The sequence below is a fragment of the Colletes latitarsis genome, chromosome 2 (genome assembly GCF_051014445.1).
Source record: "Colletes latitarsis isolate SP2378_abdomen chromosome 2, iyColLati1, whole genome shotgun sequence".
NCBI classification, from domain to species: Eukaryota; Metazoa; Arthropoda; class Insecta; order Hymenoptera; family Colletidae; genus Colletes; species Colletes latitarsis.
Window position 1 is genome coordinate 10,189,398 of NC_135135.1, and position 15,995 is coordinate 10,205,392.

A 15,995-nucleotide genomic window follows, 5' to 3' on the forward strand; every position below is an offset into this window, starting at 1 on the left:
TCCTTTGCTGGCGAGTGTGGGAGGTGTCGTGTTAGACTTGTTAAATAGATCCAAAAATTTCTTTTTTCATTGTACGGATTAATAAATACAAAAGGTTACAAGTACTTTAGTCACGACAACGAGGCAACACTCGTTATGATGGATAGTTTGAACTATTTACAAACAGAGTCCTACTATCATGTTGAATCTTGTTTTTTAATTCTGTAAATACTTTCTGTGAACATTAGAATACGTGTCAGATAATTGAAATATGTCATGTGCAAAAATGGGAAGTTTGTCTAGTCAACAAATGTCAGATACTATGATTCTTGAGTATGGGCTTGACAAAGAGGTTAAAAGACAGCCAATAATAAGACATCTCCAAGTTTACATTTACATTCAAGGAAATCATTTTGAACATCTATTGTGAACATAAATAGGTACAATATATTCAAGAAGAAACTCGCTATAATTTGAAAATAGTGCCAAATAGGAGACGTGTTTTCACGAACTTTCGTTATTGTTTTCTCTTTGTAGAATCCATCTCCGTATAGTTATTAACGTTATCAAAAAATGGAAAGATCATATTATTACGGAGCGTGGCTGTTTCTTTGCTTATAATAAATTAAATTGAATCGCGCATAAAGGGGTTAAGGAAACGCCGAAAAATGGCAGATTAATGGTGTTTAATTTATTTAGCGGGCAGCGTGTCTTGCTTAACTCGGCTCGGTGAAGGCGTATTATTAATAGCAAGATGTCGACAAGTAGCGGAAGTCGACAGCTATGACCGTAGAAGTTCCTACGAATTCGCGGCTGGTTGCAAACTCGCCGAAGGGCCGAAACCGCCGGCACAGTGGAATTACTCGACGGCTGCCTCCCACGGGGCCGAACTTGTCCGCGACAATTTCAAACTTATTTTAACATTCATATAAGCCCCGCGCCCTAGCCCGTACAACACCGGCGAACCGTCGCCTAAGCATCCCTTTCCATGTGTAACCGGAGAACCGACCCACGTAAGTTGCTCTTCCTATATGGAATGGCGTACAGGCATAAGGGTAGCGCCGGATTTACATAAGATTATGCGTAAGCCTTCGTGCATCTCATAGAAAAGGGAGCAACGAGATGGCGGACCAACGAAACGGCACTCGAGGGTCTACTCGTCTTCGGTTGATAATTAGAATAAGCTGAGATTCCCTGATTCGTGATTTCGAAATAAATTGAATGCGTCGAGTTCAACTTGCTATATTCCTTAACACAAACGTAACAGTGATCGAACACTTAACGAAGAAATTCAATTTTGAACCTTGATTAGTATCGTGTATTCGTAGTAACTGGTATCGTGGGGCATTTCTATACTGGAAAATGTAGTATTGATAAATAAAAAGCAGCTTCAATTGTTGTTATTTTACGTAGAATACTAAAGCGCAATATTAGTTACGAATGAAATCAATTTCAGTCGTTAGTCTGTTAAAATACACGATAAGAGGTAAGGGTTAAGAAAAGACTTGTTATATTTAGCTGAAATATTGTACTCTGTTCTTTCAATTGTCTTTTATATACCAATGTTTTAAACAGGTAAATTTAAAATTAACAGAATATTATTAGTAAATGATAAAAATTCTTCAAAATTGAAGAGCTCTTTAATACTTGTATAGATATCGAATCCTTACCTCGATACTATCATACGCAACTGAATAAAATTGTATCAGCAAACTTTTGTAACTCAAATTAATGAAGCACTCATTACTTAAAGACCTGTTCCATTCTTGAAGATCAAAGACCGTTCCAATTGTAGAAAGTAATATAATTTTCACTGATTGTATTATACGTGGCATTAGTCGAACTCATAACAAAGAAATTCACTTTTCGTTATTGAGAAATTTCATTAAATATTTGTTATTTTTAGCAGGAATGTTGTGCTTTCTTTTGCTCGAAAATATCAATAATAAATGAAAAACATTTCAATTGTATAGTTTCGACTGGCCTAATTTCTATCGCGAGCAATAAATTATAAAAATATTCGAATATTCATAGATTTAAGAGGTCCTATTTCAATTATATATTTTAGATTTACTATGCAACTTTTAGTTCAATTTAGTTATAACCAATATTAATACTAAATCTACCGACTCTTCATTTATACCCATTCCTACCAAGATCGATCAAATGTCTTCCTTTTTCTTTTTTACAAGGCAACGTACTCTCAATTTTTGCATTATATGTATAGAAAAACTGTGTTTTAATGTTTATTCCCAAGATATCCTTCTCTTGTATGTCATCAATATATTTAAAGCATGCATTTCAAAAATCTGTACAAAAATATTCAATAATTTTATTCTAAGTGTACAATACATACTTAATACTTTAACTTCATTACCGTAGTTAATTTCGGAGAAAGCAGTTATTTACGAAACAATGTATTATAAGTATTGCATAGTAATTATGCAAGTTTCCTGTACTTCAATTTAAATTCATTTTCAATTAAATAAACAATTTATGGTCCAGTTTTATCGTACACTAGTCGTACGATCAGTAGGAATTATTGAAACTTCTTTGGGTATGTAGAGTCAAAGTAAATGTTAAAATAAACATGGAAGACAACATAAATAATAATAGTTAATATGGTCATCGGATAGGGGATGAAATGCCCTTTAAAATGAGCGTTTGTACGAGTCGATAGCTTTATTAGTTCCGGAGATATGGCGATTTTAATTTCAAGTCGATCGGATGGCTAGTTTCGGAGATACGGTTTGTTTACGTTTCGTTGTGCTCGCGCGTGTTTATTCTTCTCGCGCGCGTAAAAATAGTAAACAGTGCGTAGTAAATTCTTGGAAATACTACGACTTCCTGGTCACGTGACTGTCTCGACTCACGCGCGACGAAGAGGTCCGGCGCGACGCGTCAGACGGAGACAGAGATAGTCAAATTAAGAAAAATACCCTTTTACATAAATTACGATATCTCAAAAACGGAAAGTCGGATCGACAAAATCCAAAAGCCATTTTAAAGAGGAAGGTTTACCGCTGCCAACGGTGGCTCGATCATGGAGAAAATGCTAATAATTTCGAAATTGCAACTAATTAAAGTTTTAGTAATTTTAATACGGGCCAGTAGTCTACTTTAACACGGGAAGTCCCATAAGAGAATTTTTTTAAAATTACCTATTTACATAAATTACGATATCTCGAAAACGGGAAGTCGGATCGACAAAAACCAAAAGCCATTTTGAAGGGGAGACTTTGCCGCTTCTAACAGTGTATCAATAATTAATAAAACACTAAGAGTTTCGGAACTGCACGCGTCCAAAGTTTTAGTATTTTTCATGCCAGTTAATAGCCTTTTCTAAGACGGGAAGCGAAACACAGTGAAAATTGCGAAATTACCCCTTTACATAAATTACGATATCTCGAAAACGAAAAGTCGGATCGACAAAAACCAAAAGCCATTTTAAAGAGGGAACTTTGCCGCTTCTAGTGGTGGCTCATTTATGTAAGAAGCATGAGTAGTTTCGGAACTGCACGCGTGTAAAGTTTAACTATTTTTAATACGCGTTGTTAGACTGTTCTAAGACAGTATAAACTGAAGATTTTCTTCTTTCATCTTTGCTATATATTTTCTATTTACATCGGAAGCTAACCAGAATTTAATAAGAAATATTGTCAAGTTTTTTACAAAAAAATATAAATCGTTTAATCGATTAGATGACCGGTCGTAGTAGGCAAGACAGACTACATATTTTTCTCAGAAAACAAACAATAAGAATAGAAGTGAATATTGAAACATTCATTTTACGTATGTTATAAGAATAATCGTGAAGTTAAATGACGCTAAAGTAACATTGTAAGTTAGAAATTTTAAAATCGGTCATATGACCAATCGTGGTGGGTTTAGTATTAAGAATATAAAATGATCAATGATAATGAAAATATATCAGTAATTAATGACAATTCGGTCGAGGAAATAATTGTTTGCTACAACTCTCCTTTATTCCGGTTATAGCAGTCGTTACTTATTTCCCCAAAAATCTCATTGTATATTTCAATGAGATGGGAAAGATTTATTATCGCGTGCACTCTTTCTCATGGTGTTGTTAAATCTCTCCACCGTTCCCCATTATGTGTTTCGTATTCATAGTCTGAGCGAAAATTGCTCCAAGAGCACAATGAAGGTTATACGAGCCATAAAGTAAGTTCAGCCTACCATGCCGATGTTTATTTAAGCATGGGAGGTACTTCGAACTTTTTCTTACGTCTCTACTATTTTATCTTTGCCACGCCATCCTTCTATCCAATATTTTCGCCCTTCTCCGTGGTTTCTATGTCGCCCAGCATGGTTTCTAACCAGATACCGCCAGATACGACGCGAACGTATCGATGGAGCAGAAGCAACCTCGACATAGTTCGTGAACTTTCCATGGAACGACTCCTCCTGTTATTCCGAACAATTCTGCCCTCTGCTGCCAACTCTCGGAAGTCAAAGTTCACTTCCGCGAACTGTGACGTCAGTAATATCAAAAATCGTTTTTTTTTTAAACGTCCCTGTTTGAACGAAACAGGCGAATACCGCGAATGTGCAAAATGGAAGAATTTGTCGTTCAAAATTATTCGTCAAATACAGTCCCGATGAAGAACTAAATTTTGGATAAGTATTTTATTTTTTATCGCGGCGCATTATGTTGCGCACTCGTTTCATACATCTACTTAAAAATGATTCCCCTGCACTTGTGCCAGCTCTGTTCTCCAACGACCAAACGACACGAATTTTTAACAGAAAATACAGGGAACGAAGAAAATGTCGAGAACCAATCCCCATAGCTATCGTAAGTACTCGCGATACTATTAAATTCTACTCGTTTTAAAATGGGAATCAAATTTGGAAAATATTATGAATTAACTATGATCCTCCTAGCCTTAACTATTTCCAGTCGTAATTATTTTTTTTCATCAATTATTGCCTAGAACTCGTGCAAATTTTACTTTAACTGAATGAATATTCTTTGTTTCTTCAGAATTCTATATTTTGTATAATATTAATAATTTTCTTTAGTATAGTAGAAGGGGAAGGAATGTGAGATACCTATTGTATCTTTTCATCTAGAGATTTTACGTTATTATTATTTTATGTATCTTTTCGATTTCGAATATTTTTCTGGTAGATATTGTGTGGTTCCGGCTACCTCGACGGTACCGATATTTCGGAAGCCATTTCAGCGACGATACATCTATGTCAGAAAGATATGAAGCCATGTTTCTACGCGCCGGACGTAGAACTTTGCAATATTGTCGATCATCTTACCAAAGAAACAGATAAACAATGTAGTGGTAGAAACGCGCTCGTCGAAGCTGCAAGATTGGCGAGGTCGTCCATTAAACCATTATGCGAATGCGAAGCTTGCACACACGGGGCACTCATCATCCCTGGGGGATTTGGTGCTGCTAAAACGCTGTTAGTATTTCTGCAGATACTCCAAACAAGCACGATAACATTTCAAAACGAGAAATTACGATACTTTTTTAAATAAATGCTTATAGAAAAATACTTTCCATTTCAATTCCATTTACATAATTTTTGTTAAAGATTAACGTTATATATTTCTTTACACCTGAACAATATACATCATAATTATTTCTAAGATTTACCGAAGAAAGAACATTCTTTAATCTAACGTAAAATTACTTGTAAAAAATATTGAGAAATTTGTATAAAATACAAATAGAAAAAGACAAAGTTAATTTTTGGTAAAAAACGAAATTGTCTTAACGATTGTAATATTCTTGCCTTTTGTTTTATTTTAATTGTACTGAAGAGAATAGGAAACACTTTTTGTTCAAATAAATTGAAGATAAACTTTTGACAGCACGTTACTGTCCTATTTACTTTCCTAAGTAAATATTAACTGTTTTCTAATCTTAACGAATAATATGAAAGTATTGCAATAGAAGAATAAATAATTCGTTATTAAACTGAGTTCTGTGCAACAAAATGAATTATTTCATTTAATACGAAATACTAAATATAACAATTAATTTGTTTTTAATAATCTCGAAGAATCGCCTTTATTCTCCACTAATTTAATCGATTGTAATGTATTTCCAAAATGAAATGATTGCGACATAACATGTTATTTTAATTAACGTTATTTCAAATATGTCTAAGGTTACCTACTATTTGTTTTTAAATATTTCCCACAAAAACAAATAACTCCAATTGTAATCTCGAAAAGAGGCAAAAAGAGAAATCCCACGAAAATTCCTAAGGAGTAGAGACAAAGTTGCTAACTTTGGTCATAATTCTCGGTTTCATTCTAAAATAAGTCACGGCTTATTTACTTGTCATGCTTATGTGATTACTTTTTGCAGTTGTAATATACTAAAACATAAAATACTATGTAGTGGTCGTGAAAATTACGACATGCGCTCACGTTAAAGTATCAGGCGCGCCCGTTGGAAGGATAATGATAAACTACTCCATTCTGTTGCGACGTATTGTTTCAGCTGACGTAAATTTTCAAATTCTTTCCCATTCCCATAGAACTGTCCTTTAAAGTTCCGTTAAACGATGTCTTTTTATAATAGAATCCGACGAGAACACGGCTCGTTTCGAAAGGAGAATCGTTTCGTACATCAATTATACGAGTTATGCAGTGACTTGGAAAATTAATTTTGCCCATATAGTATGTTCCGGATTTTTAATAAATTATCCTGCAATTTAATTCAAATAAGAGTTTATCATTATCCATATACAATTGTAAATATTTTATTATCGTAGTTATTTCCATTCAAATTTATAAAAGAATACATAGGAAAGGGACATGAAAAATATATTTGAATATTTAAATAACAATTTTGGTCATGTAGTTTTTCATCTCCTTCGGCATAAAGTCAAACGTAATAATTAGCATAAAATTAAATTATTTATTGCTTTCGGAGATCAGTATTTGTTGTGTCATTAACTTTATATCATTGTAAATAGAAAATATTATAATGTTTTAGAAAATGATTCGCTTATTAGATTTTCTTCCTCGGAACAAAACGTTCAAATTTTTAAAATAAATACATTAGAAATAAACAAGCGTCGCTTTAAATACATATTTGACAAAAATAAAATATTTTAAACACGTATATGTAATAAAAAGTAAATATTTTAAGTTCTAAAATACGAAGAAATTTTATTTATTTTTCTGTCCCTTGTTCCTGAACAAAGACTTTTTCTGATTGTTTTATCTTGATCACAACTAAATGTAGATGTATGTATAGTTAGTCTAATTTTTCGAGGCAATTTTTCATTGTATAATCTAAGTCCTACATGGGGTTACGTCAGTCATTTATTTGTTTCTTATATTTATTTATATATGCTCAACTCGGTAATATAAATGTTTGCTTACAAGTTTCAGATTATTTTATTATTTTCATACATTGAATTTCTTTAGATTTAGATAAAATTTAAATTTGATAAAATTTTGATTTGTGAATTTAATGATGTAATAATAAAATTACTATATCCATAAACGAACGTACTGGAAATCCTTTCTAATTAAATGAAAAGATGGTTAAACCATTTGAAAACTTTTTAGTATACATTTGGTATGCAAATTAAGCGAAACAATAAAAACAATACTTTTATAAAAATTACAATTCTTTTTACGTGGAGTGAGTATACTAACATATTATACGTGAATCAAATTTAGTAGAAAGGAACTTAATATAAAGAAATTATTTCTTTTATTATTCCCATTACTGATTTTCGTTACTCCATGTAGCTAACTATTTTTAACTCATTTTTCCTGTAGAGATAACTAAAAAAATAATTGTTGTTAATCACATACCGTATATTATTTCAATATATTCTTTAAGCGTGTTCTTAATATATACAGGTGCTTTACTAACTCATTCATATTATAATTATTTATTGTATTCTACCTTTCCCGATTCTTGACGATATTAAAGACTATTACGATTTTTATTATGTCAGTGAATAAGCTACTGCTTACGAAAATTATTGTGTTTGGAAATAATTACGATTGTTGTAATTGGACCAACGATTATGTAAATGCTATGGAACGGAAGTTATAAGCGCGTTAACCTTGCTTTCGATCATGATCGAGCACAACACGTGCAGCAACAAAATTATTTTATCCTAAAAGATGTATAAAAATATGAAAAGTGTAATCGATCATAATTTCAATGAAGAAAATCAGACAATAAATGTCTAGAAATTTTGTAATATCATTCGATAAAGAAGAATTGTTAAATAGTTTAAAATAAATTCGGAAAAAACGCGTAGAGTTTATTAATTTTTATATTTGTTCATCTTTTTAATAAATATTGCAGAAAAAGTATAAAGTTAAAGAATCATGAAACTATTTGAAAAACTATTTAGAAACTATTTACTAAAAGCTGATGAAACATTGACATATATTTTTTATTAATATTTTTAAATTTAAAAAAAGGTTCGTTTATCATTCGTTATAAAACATTATTATAAGCAATTTAAAAAATACTTTAAAAATTATTGCAAAAGAGAGTATTTTGTATGGTTCATCCTTCTTAAACTTATATACAAGGTTGACAATAAACTATGCTGTTGACCAGATTCAGAGTAACAAATAATAATAATAATAGTGAAAATATGTATTATACGTAGTTTACAATGAAAGAATTGGAATGAAAAGTGAAAAGAAAATAATAGATAATGTTTATCTAATATTTATATTCCTTAACTCTTAATTATTTATTTGTTTAATCATTTCTTGAAGGAGCGATTTCGCGGAAAAAGGTGCCAATTGCACCGTGCATCCTGATTTAGAGAAACTTATTGAAGATTTCAATTGCGAGAAAAAGCCAATCGGGTCGATCTGCATAGCCAGTGTTCTAATCGCTAAAGTGTTAAAAGGTGCTAAAATTACACTGGGAAAAGAATGTGAGTTTCTCAAAATTTGAGTATTGATTGTAATAGAATATCGTGTATCTAAATCAGTCTTAATATTTTTGAAAATCCTATAATGTTCAGTTTTGCTCATTACTGTATATTGAATTCTATTTAGTTATTTATCTTATTATCTGGACCACCTTATAGATTTTTATACATAATATTATTTTAAACCCTTCAGTTTATGCAACTTCACTTAATTATATCTTTAAAACTACCGAATAATTGTGGTTAATATTTCATACAAATTATTAAAAATATTTATCTATCATCCTACAAAAAATGGTTAAAATCCAAATGGTACGATTAAGGCCTTTTCACGAAGAACCATTTTCATTTCAATTATCCGGGGATTATATTCATACTATATTAAAATCTAAATCACAAAATTTAAAAATTAGTATTCAAAATGGAATTTTTCGTTATTCTTCTACTAATAGTCTTTAAAAATTGATATGACTAAGAACGAAGCAATTTTCGCCCAAAATGCGTTTCCAACAGTTATAACTTTGTATAGAAACGAAGATTAGTTTTTATTTGTTTAATTTTTAATGTTAAAAAATTTAATTTAACATGATATTTTAAAAAATTATTATTTCCAGTAAATATTCAAAATAGAATTTTTCGTTATTCTTCTACTAATAGTTTCTAAACACTGGAATGATAGAGAGCCTATTTTTTCGTATACTTTTAGAATCTATATTTAGGAATTTGTTTGAACAATGCCACCTTAACTTCTCATAATTTTTAATAATACGTAATTTCATGCGCAGCACCGAAAGAAGACTGGCCGTACGCTGACGCTATTGAAAAGGCTGAAAATATGGGAGCCAAGATAGAATTGAAAGGAGTGAAGGATGTAACTCGATGCAAAAAATATAATGTTTTCAGTACACCAGCCTGGATGTATAAAAGCGCATCTTACGCAGAAATTCACGCAGGCATTGGAAAATTAATCACTATGTTAGGAAAATGTATTAATCAATAACGATATATGTATTATTACCCCGTATATGAAATCGTGTAAAACAAAAATGTCTGTGACTACCAAAAGTTTTATGCTGTAACATTTTTTAAACGATATCAATTTTTGTTAACTGCTCCAAATACAGTAACGATTACGTATAAATGTAATTCGATTTCTCGATTTTCCAATTTAGTCGTTCGTTTATTGTTAGTACAGTTTACTTACCTAGAGAGCAAACGCTTCGTTCGTAAATCGTGGGTGGAAATCCTGGCGTTTCGGGTTCTCGTGGTTTATGAAAAATATATTTTATTTCAATATTTTATCGTGTCCTTTGCAATAGCGTGAACAGTACGAAACGCAATCTTTGACAGTGCTTTTACGATTAACCGTTACGTCTACCGATACGCTTAAAATAACCAACAACAACTGTAATAACAATTTGCCGAGATCTGCGGCGAAGGACTCGCATAATCTGCTCGTTCCATAATGTTTTCTTTTATGAAACGCAGCCGCGAATCTTCGCCGTGACTTTCGTCGAGATTCGAACGGTTCTGGAATTTTGAGGAAGATAAACACGATTGAAATGCATGCTTCCAAGTACGCAAAAAAGATACAGTGAGTCCTCGAGTTACACGGTTATGCCAACACTTATGTCCATGTACATATTTTTTAATACATACTATGTATTTATATGTATATTCAATTAAACTTTCCTTCTCCTCGGTCTCTACGTAGAAGTGTACATACAGATCTCTGTCTAACTTCGATTAAATTTTGAGAAAGATCAGTCCTGAAAAGAAAAAGGCCAAGTCAACAAATCTTTTAACATAGTCTAGACTTAAATTGGTCTAAAATTACTTCCTATATGTGGGGTATTATACGTTATCGTGGAGAACAACAATTCCTTTCCTAAATATATGTGATGGCCGTTTATTTACTATGGTTGATTTAATTTACCCAGTTGTAAGTATCTTTTACACAATTTAATATTTAAACAATTCGATTTTAAAATTAATCACGTAAACGGTGGACTCACTGTATAATTCAAAGATATTTGTGTAAAAATCGCTTACGTACAAAGCTGATACAAATGAAAGTGTCCGTAAATATATAAATTTAATTTATGAAAAAGAAATGGACATATAAATTCTTTGAGCAAAAAGAAATCGAAAAGTACTTTACCATTTTGCAATCGAAGGCTTCGTTATTGAGATTCGAACAGTTAAAGTTTACCGATATAATTCTTGGTGCGCGCCATTTAATATCCCAGTCAGCTGATCGCGCGCCTACGCATACACCACTCCCGCACGACAATATTTAACTGCTCGTATCTCAATAACCAAATCTCGTTTTGCAAAATGGTAAAGGACTTTTCAATTTCATTTTGCGCGAAGAATAGGTATGTTTTGGTCAAAGCGATCCGGCGTTCGCGGATCGAGGGTTGAACCGATGATGATTAATAAAAAGTCTTCGTGAATTTGACGAACGCAGCAAAAACACACTCTGCACTTAAAAGAGAAGAGAAAAAGAAAAATACTTATTTACAATTGATCTTAACGTTTAAACCTACTAGCTAGACACAGGAATGAGGTCCACGAACGAATTGTTCATCGAATGAAGGCGCAAATGTTAGTCCGGTTCCGCTTTAGTTAAAACACTAAAGAAAACGCGAGGCAGAGCGGCATAATTTACTTACAAAAAAGGTACTGCGCAAATAAACGCTCTGCAAACTTTCCTTGCGCGAACAAATTCGCGCCCGATGATAACGCGTGCCACGAATTTCATGTTTTTCCCGCTCGAATCGCGGTGAACGCGAGATTGCGTGAAGAAATTTACGTTAGTATAACACATACGTACGTTTTACTCGCGCCAGACCGAGGCTTACTCTAGCATAACGAAAGTGCACACGCAAGTGCATTCAAGCAATTTGAAACGTGTCCGTGAATTGCTGGTAGACGAGTTTAACATACTCTTCCGACGTCAAGATGACAGCTTGCATGGAAAAATTGTCTAATTAACTGATCGACGACGTTCGTCATCGATTCCGTATCTTCCTTGCAACTAGGAATTTCGATTTCAAATTACAGCCTTTGTACTCACTTATACAACGTAAAATATCGATTGTTTTAATATTTTGTACTGATGATTGGTTTTAATCGATCGTGAAATAGTAGAGAAAAGCGACGTCGAACCCTCGATTTATTTTGTTAATTAGAAGCTGCTACGAAGTGGTCAAAATTAGTATCGTTAAACGATGGGACTACAATTGTTTTGTTTTTAAGAATTTTAACATTTTTGCGATTCGTAAAATTATTAAATTGTGCCTTCTTTTCGATAGTAATTGATTATCTGACCTAATAAGGACGATTCTTGTTTAATTTGGAATAAGAGATGAACTATAAAGATATTGTAATTCTTTTTTGAACGATAATAATGTTAACGTTATATAAATGTAGTATATAGTATAAGCCTGGGCACATTTTATTTGAAATAAGATAACAAATAATCGTTTGAAATAATCAGTTCGTTGCAAATATTTTATTCTTTTCATTTCACAAATAAAAAATAAATTTGTTATTTTAATGATTTTATTCAAATAAAAGAACAAATTACTTGATCTAAGAATCATTGAATTAATTAGAATTAAAATTGGTAAAAATTAATGAAAGTTCTTCCATTAATTATCTGAAAGTTTTTATATGTTTATCTTTTAATGATGTGTATTCTGAACTATTCCTGCGTGTCATAATATATGGAAATCTAGATTTTTAACGTAGTTGACGTGATAAACTTGCAGAATATTTGAATAAATATTTGAACAGAAAATTATTTTATTTTAAATCGAAATAACGAAATATCATTCGAAACATTACCTGACTGTTTGAATGAACAATAATAGCCTCTTTTAATCTCTTTCAATATCGTTTTCTTTGTGTCTAATAAGGAAGTTAGACTCACGAACTAAAAATTTTTGTATCATTTCACAAAAAATGAATGTGAGTACAAAATTAAATACTGCCCTTTTCGTAATATCACTTGTACTTATAACTGTATATTACATTCTTTTTAGTATGATTTTGTAAAATTTATTCCATGTAAAACAAATTAGACAATAAATAGATTCCTCACTTAGAAAAATAATTTTGTCAATATAAATGTTTGTATATAGAATCACGAATGTCAAGAGAAACAAGGAGTCCAACTTTGGAACACTTTTTCTAAACCATCATACTTACTATTTCTTCGTAAATTTGAAAATTCTTTACGTCTTTTACACGAAATTCACTAATTCCATATCCTTACACAACAAATTTAACACAAAAACTACCGATAAATGTGGTATATTTATTTATACCAAAGGAATTAAAACGATAGATTCTTGAAGAAATGTATAATTCAATGGAAATAAATGTTTATTCGTTTTCTTATAGAAAATCACGGTAAATTTGCAAAAATCCAGTCGAGTATATTTTTTACAATTTGTATAAGGAATAACGAACAAGTCATTTTGATCAGTTCGGTAGTTCTAGTGTTAATAATAATTTGCTGTTGAAAAATTCATATCAACGTTAATATAAAGAAAGTTATATAATTAAATTGGGGGTTCAAATTTAGAGCACTTTTTCTAAGCCATCATGTTTTCCACTCCCAAATTTTGAAACGTTTCACACATTTCACACAAATTCTGCCAACTCCAGGTTCGTAACAGCAAATTCAGTAATACTTCGCCTCTGAGAAATTAATTTCAACGTTAATATAAAGAATATTATACAAGTAAATTGGGGGTTCGTCTTCAAGGCATTTTTTCTAAGCCATTATGTTTGCCACTCCCCAATTTTGAAACGTTTCACACATTTCACACGAATTCTGCCAATTCCAGATCCGTAACAACAAATTTAACCATAATTTGCCGTTAGAAAATTCATTCCAACGTTTTTAGGGGTCCCGTTTCGGTCACTTTCCTCTACCCAACGATTACTCTTCTCCTCGATCAATAAATAATTTCTCACAAAACTATAAAAAAAAAAGAGTTTACTCTCCTCCCTGGATCTTCCAACGACTTCGATAAACTTTAACCAGCATCCACGTATGTATTTCCTCGCGTGTTTAGTTCCCTCGTAACGAGTTAGACAACCGAACCGGAAAACGGAACGCCGCGTAGGTAGTAATTTCATCGATCGTTTATTATCATTTCTCACGGTCAACGTAAACGATCTGCCCCGTTTCCGCGCGATCGCCTCGATCGCCACGAGCATCGAAAATTACACCGAACCCGGAACCGCGTACGCGATTGGGAAAAATGACGAGTACGAAGCGAGAAACGCCGTTTACGCGGTCGATGAGTCCTCTCGTTCGATGCAACCCGGTCTCTTGCAAAATAAATTTCTCGAAAAATTCAGACCGTCTGTTCCCCGAACAATTCAGAGGTGGGGGAACGCGTGCGTTTTGTCACTGTCCCTTTAGTTTTCGAACTCCATCCGATAGTGGGGCAACAACGACACATTTCAGACTTTGGTTCTGATCTCGTGGCCAGATTCCGCGTTTGGGACGAGTCCCGAGGTCAGCGTCCGCACTACCGTACAACGCGAGTCCCGGTGCACGTTCAGCTGAGGGCCAACAATGGCTCGACGGTCATGCGAGACCTCCTGGCCTTGTCGTCCTCGTATTGCTTTATCTTAATGAGTTTCCTTTTGCCCTTGCTCTGCTTCTTCCTCGGCACTTCCGTCGTGCTGGCCGCCTCCGAGTTCGCCTGGCCCTCCTCCTCCAGCATTCTCAGCGTCTCGATGATGTTCCTCGGCTCCGTGATACGGCCGGTCGTGCTGCCGTTTTTGTTCGCGTAAACCACCGACAGATGCGAGAAACTGGACTTGGGAGGGGCGGTGATGTCGGCGAAGTCACGGAAGTTCGCGAAGAAGTCGCCGCCGCGAACTGGTTGCGGTTTCGGGTTTCTGTAATAATTTGACCGGCCACGATTCCCGCCGTGATAGTAAGGATTGTAGAGACTATCGTCCGCCGAGTACTCGTCGTTTTCCTTTTCCTCCGGATAGTACGTGCCGCCTCGAATCACTCCGAAGTTACCGGATCCTAAAAGTGGATGTTGAACGTCCTTCGGGGTCGCTGTTGCGCTTTGGTAGCCGCTACGGTCACGCTGGAAGTATCCTAGGAACCTGTTGGGCCTGTATCGCTGTTCCGTGAAGGGCAGTCTGTGATTCGCGAAGAGCTCCGCGAACGAGGGGAAGAAATTCTGACTGTCTGTTTCCAAGCTCTTGTTTTCCGACTCGGGCGTTTCCGAGTGACTGGCCTCGTCGGTGTTTTGGGCGTCCTGGTCCTTGGAACTGTTATTCGCTGGGACGATGCTTGTTGACGCTGTTTGATTTTCAGGTTGTTCGATAAACTCGTCCTCGCTCGATTGCTTCTGACTTTCTTCGTCTTTGTTTTCGTCTTTGTCTTCGTCGTCTGGCTCGGTTGCTTCTGGTTCCATGTATAGGTCGGAATCGTCGTCGTTCTCGTACTCTTCGTCCACCTTCGAAGCGGCCGCCATGGAATCCTAGATCACAGAGAAATAGTTTACTAACGTTACAACAACTAAGGATTAGTATTTTTATTGATAGGTTCCTTCGTGATTGAAAGAAAGATACAGTTACTCTCAATTTGTGTTCGTATATTATAATGATGACTCGCTATAAATGAAAAGAAACTTGTTTATAGTGAATTTTTATTTTTTTTTGCTACATTAGCCCTTACGTTAGGTTACGGGTTATTTGTCATTTCGATAAAATATTGGTAGCCTCTGATACGGTACTTTTTGTTTTAATTTGAATGGTTTTTTATATGATCTTATATTTGTTATGTTTTCTAGTATTTTATTTTAATTATACAATCTTAATGTATAAAATTCTTGAGCTATTTTATCTATGTAGTTTGACATTAATGGAAGTTGTGAGTGTGCACGTAAATCTGTTATTTTTTAATTTCATTTTGGAATAACTGCAGTGTTTTGTTTTGTTAATTGGAACTACTAAATACCAAACAGCACTATATGCATTTGAATATTCCATTTATAATGCATATTAACTGAACTATCGCTTTTCTTGTGAAATTTTCAAGTACTATATTTTAT

At 33.6% G+C, this 15,995-nt stretch overlaps 2 protein-coding genes across 2 annotated transcripts in view; one reads left to right on the forward strand and one right to left on the reverse strand.

Moving 5' to 3' along the window:
• The first annotated feature begins 265 nt into the window (after positions 1-265).
• On the forward strand, positions 266-9,895 carry LOC143348045 (glutamine amidotransferase-like class 1 domain-containing protein 3, mitochondrial). Its single transcript, XM_076777828.1, has 4 exons — positions 266-331; positions 5,135-5,424; positions 8,735-8,898; positions 9,681-9,895. Exons 1-4 carry the CDS (start codon positions 266-268, stop codon positions 9,893-9,895), a joined length of 735 nt encoding a protein of 244 aa, XP_076633943.1.
• Positions 9,896-13,478: 3,583 nt separating this feature from the next.
• The window catches only part of LOC143348067 (uncharacterized), an 86,660-nt gene continuing 84,143 nt past the window's right edge, over positions 13,479-15,995 (reverse strand). The window contains exon 3 of the mRNA XM_076777880.1: positions 13,479-15,422. Coding sequence (XP_076633995.1) covers positions 14,478-15,422 — 945 coding nt within the window. The 3' untranslated portion in view covers positions 13,479-14,477. The remainder of the gene's footprint in view (positions 15,423-15,995) is intronic.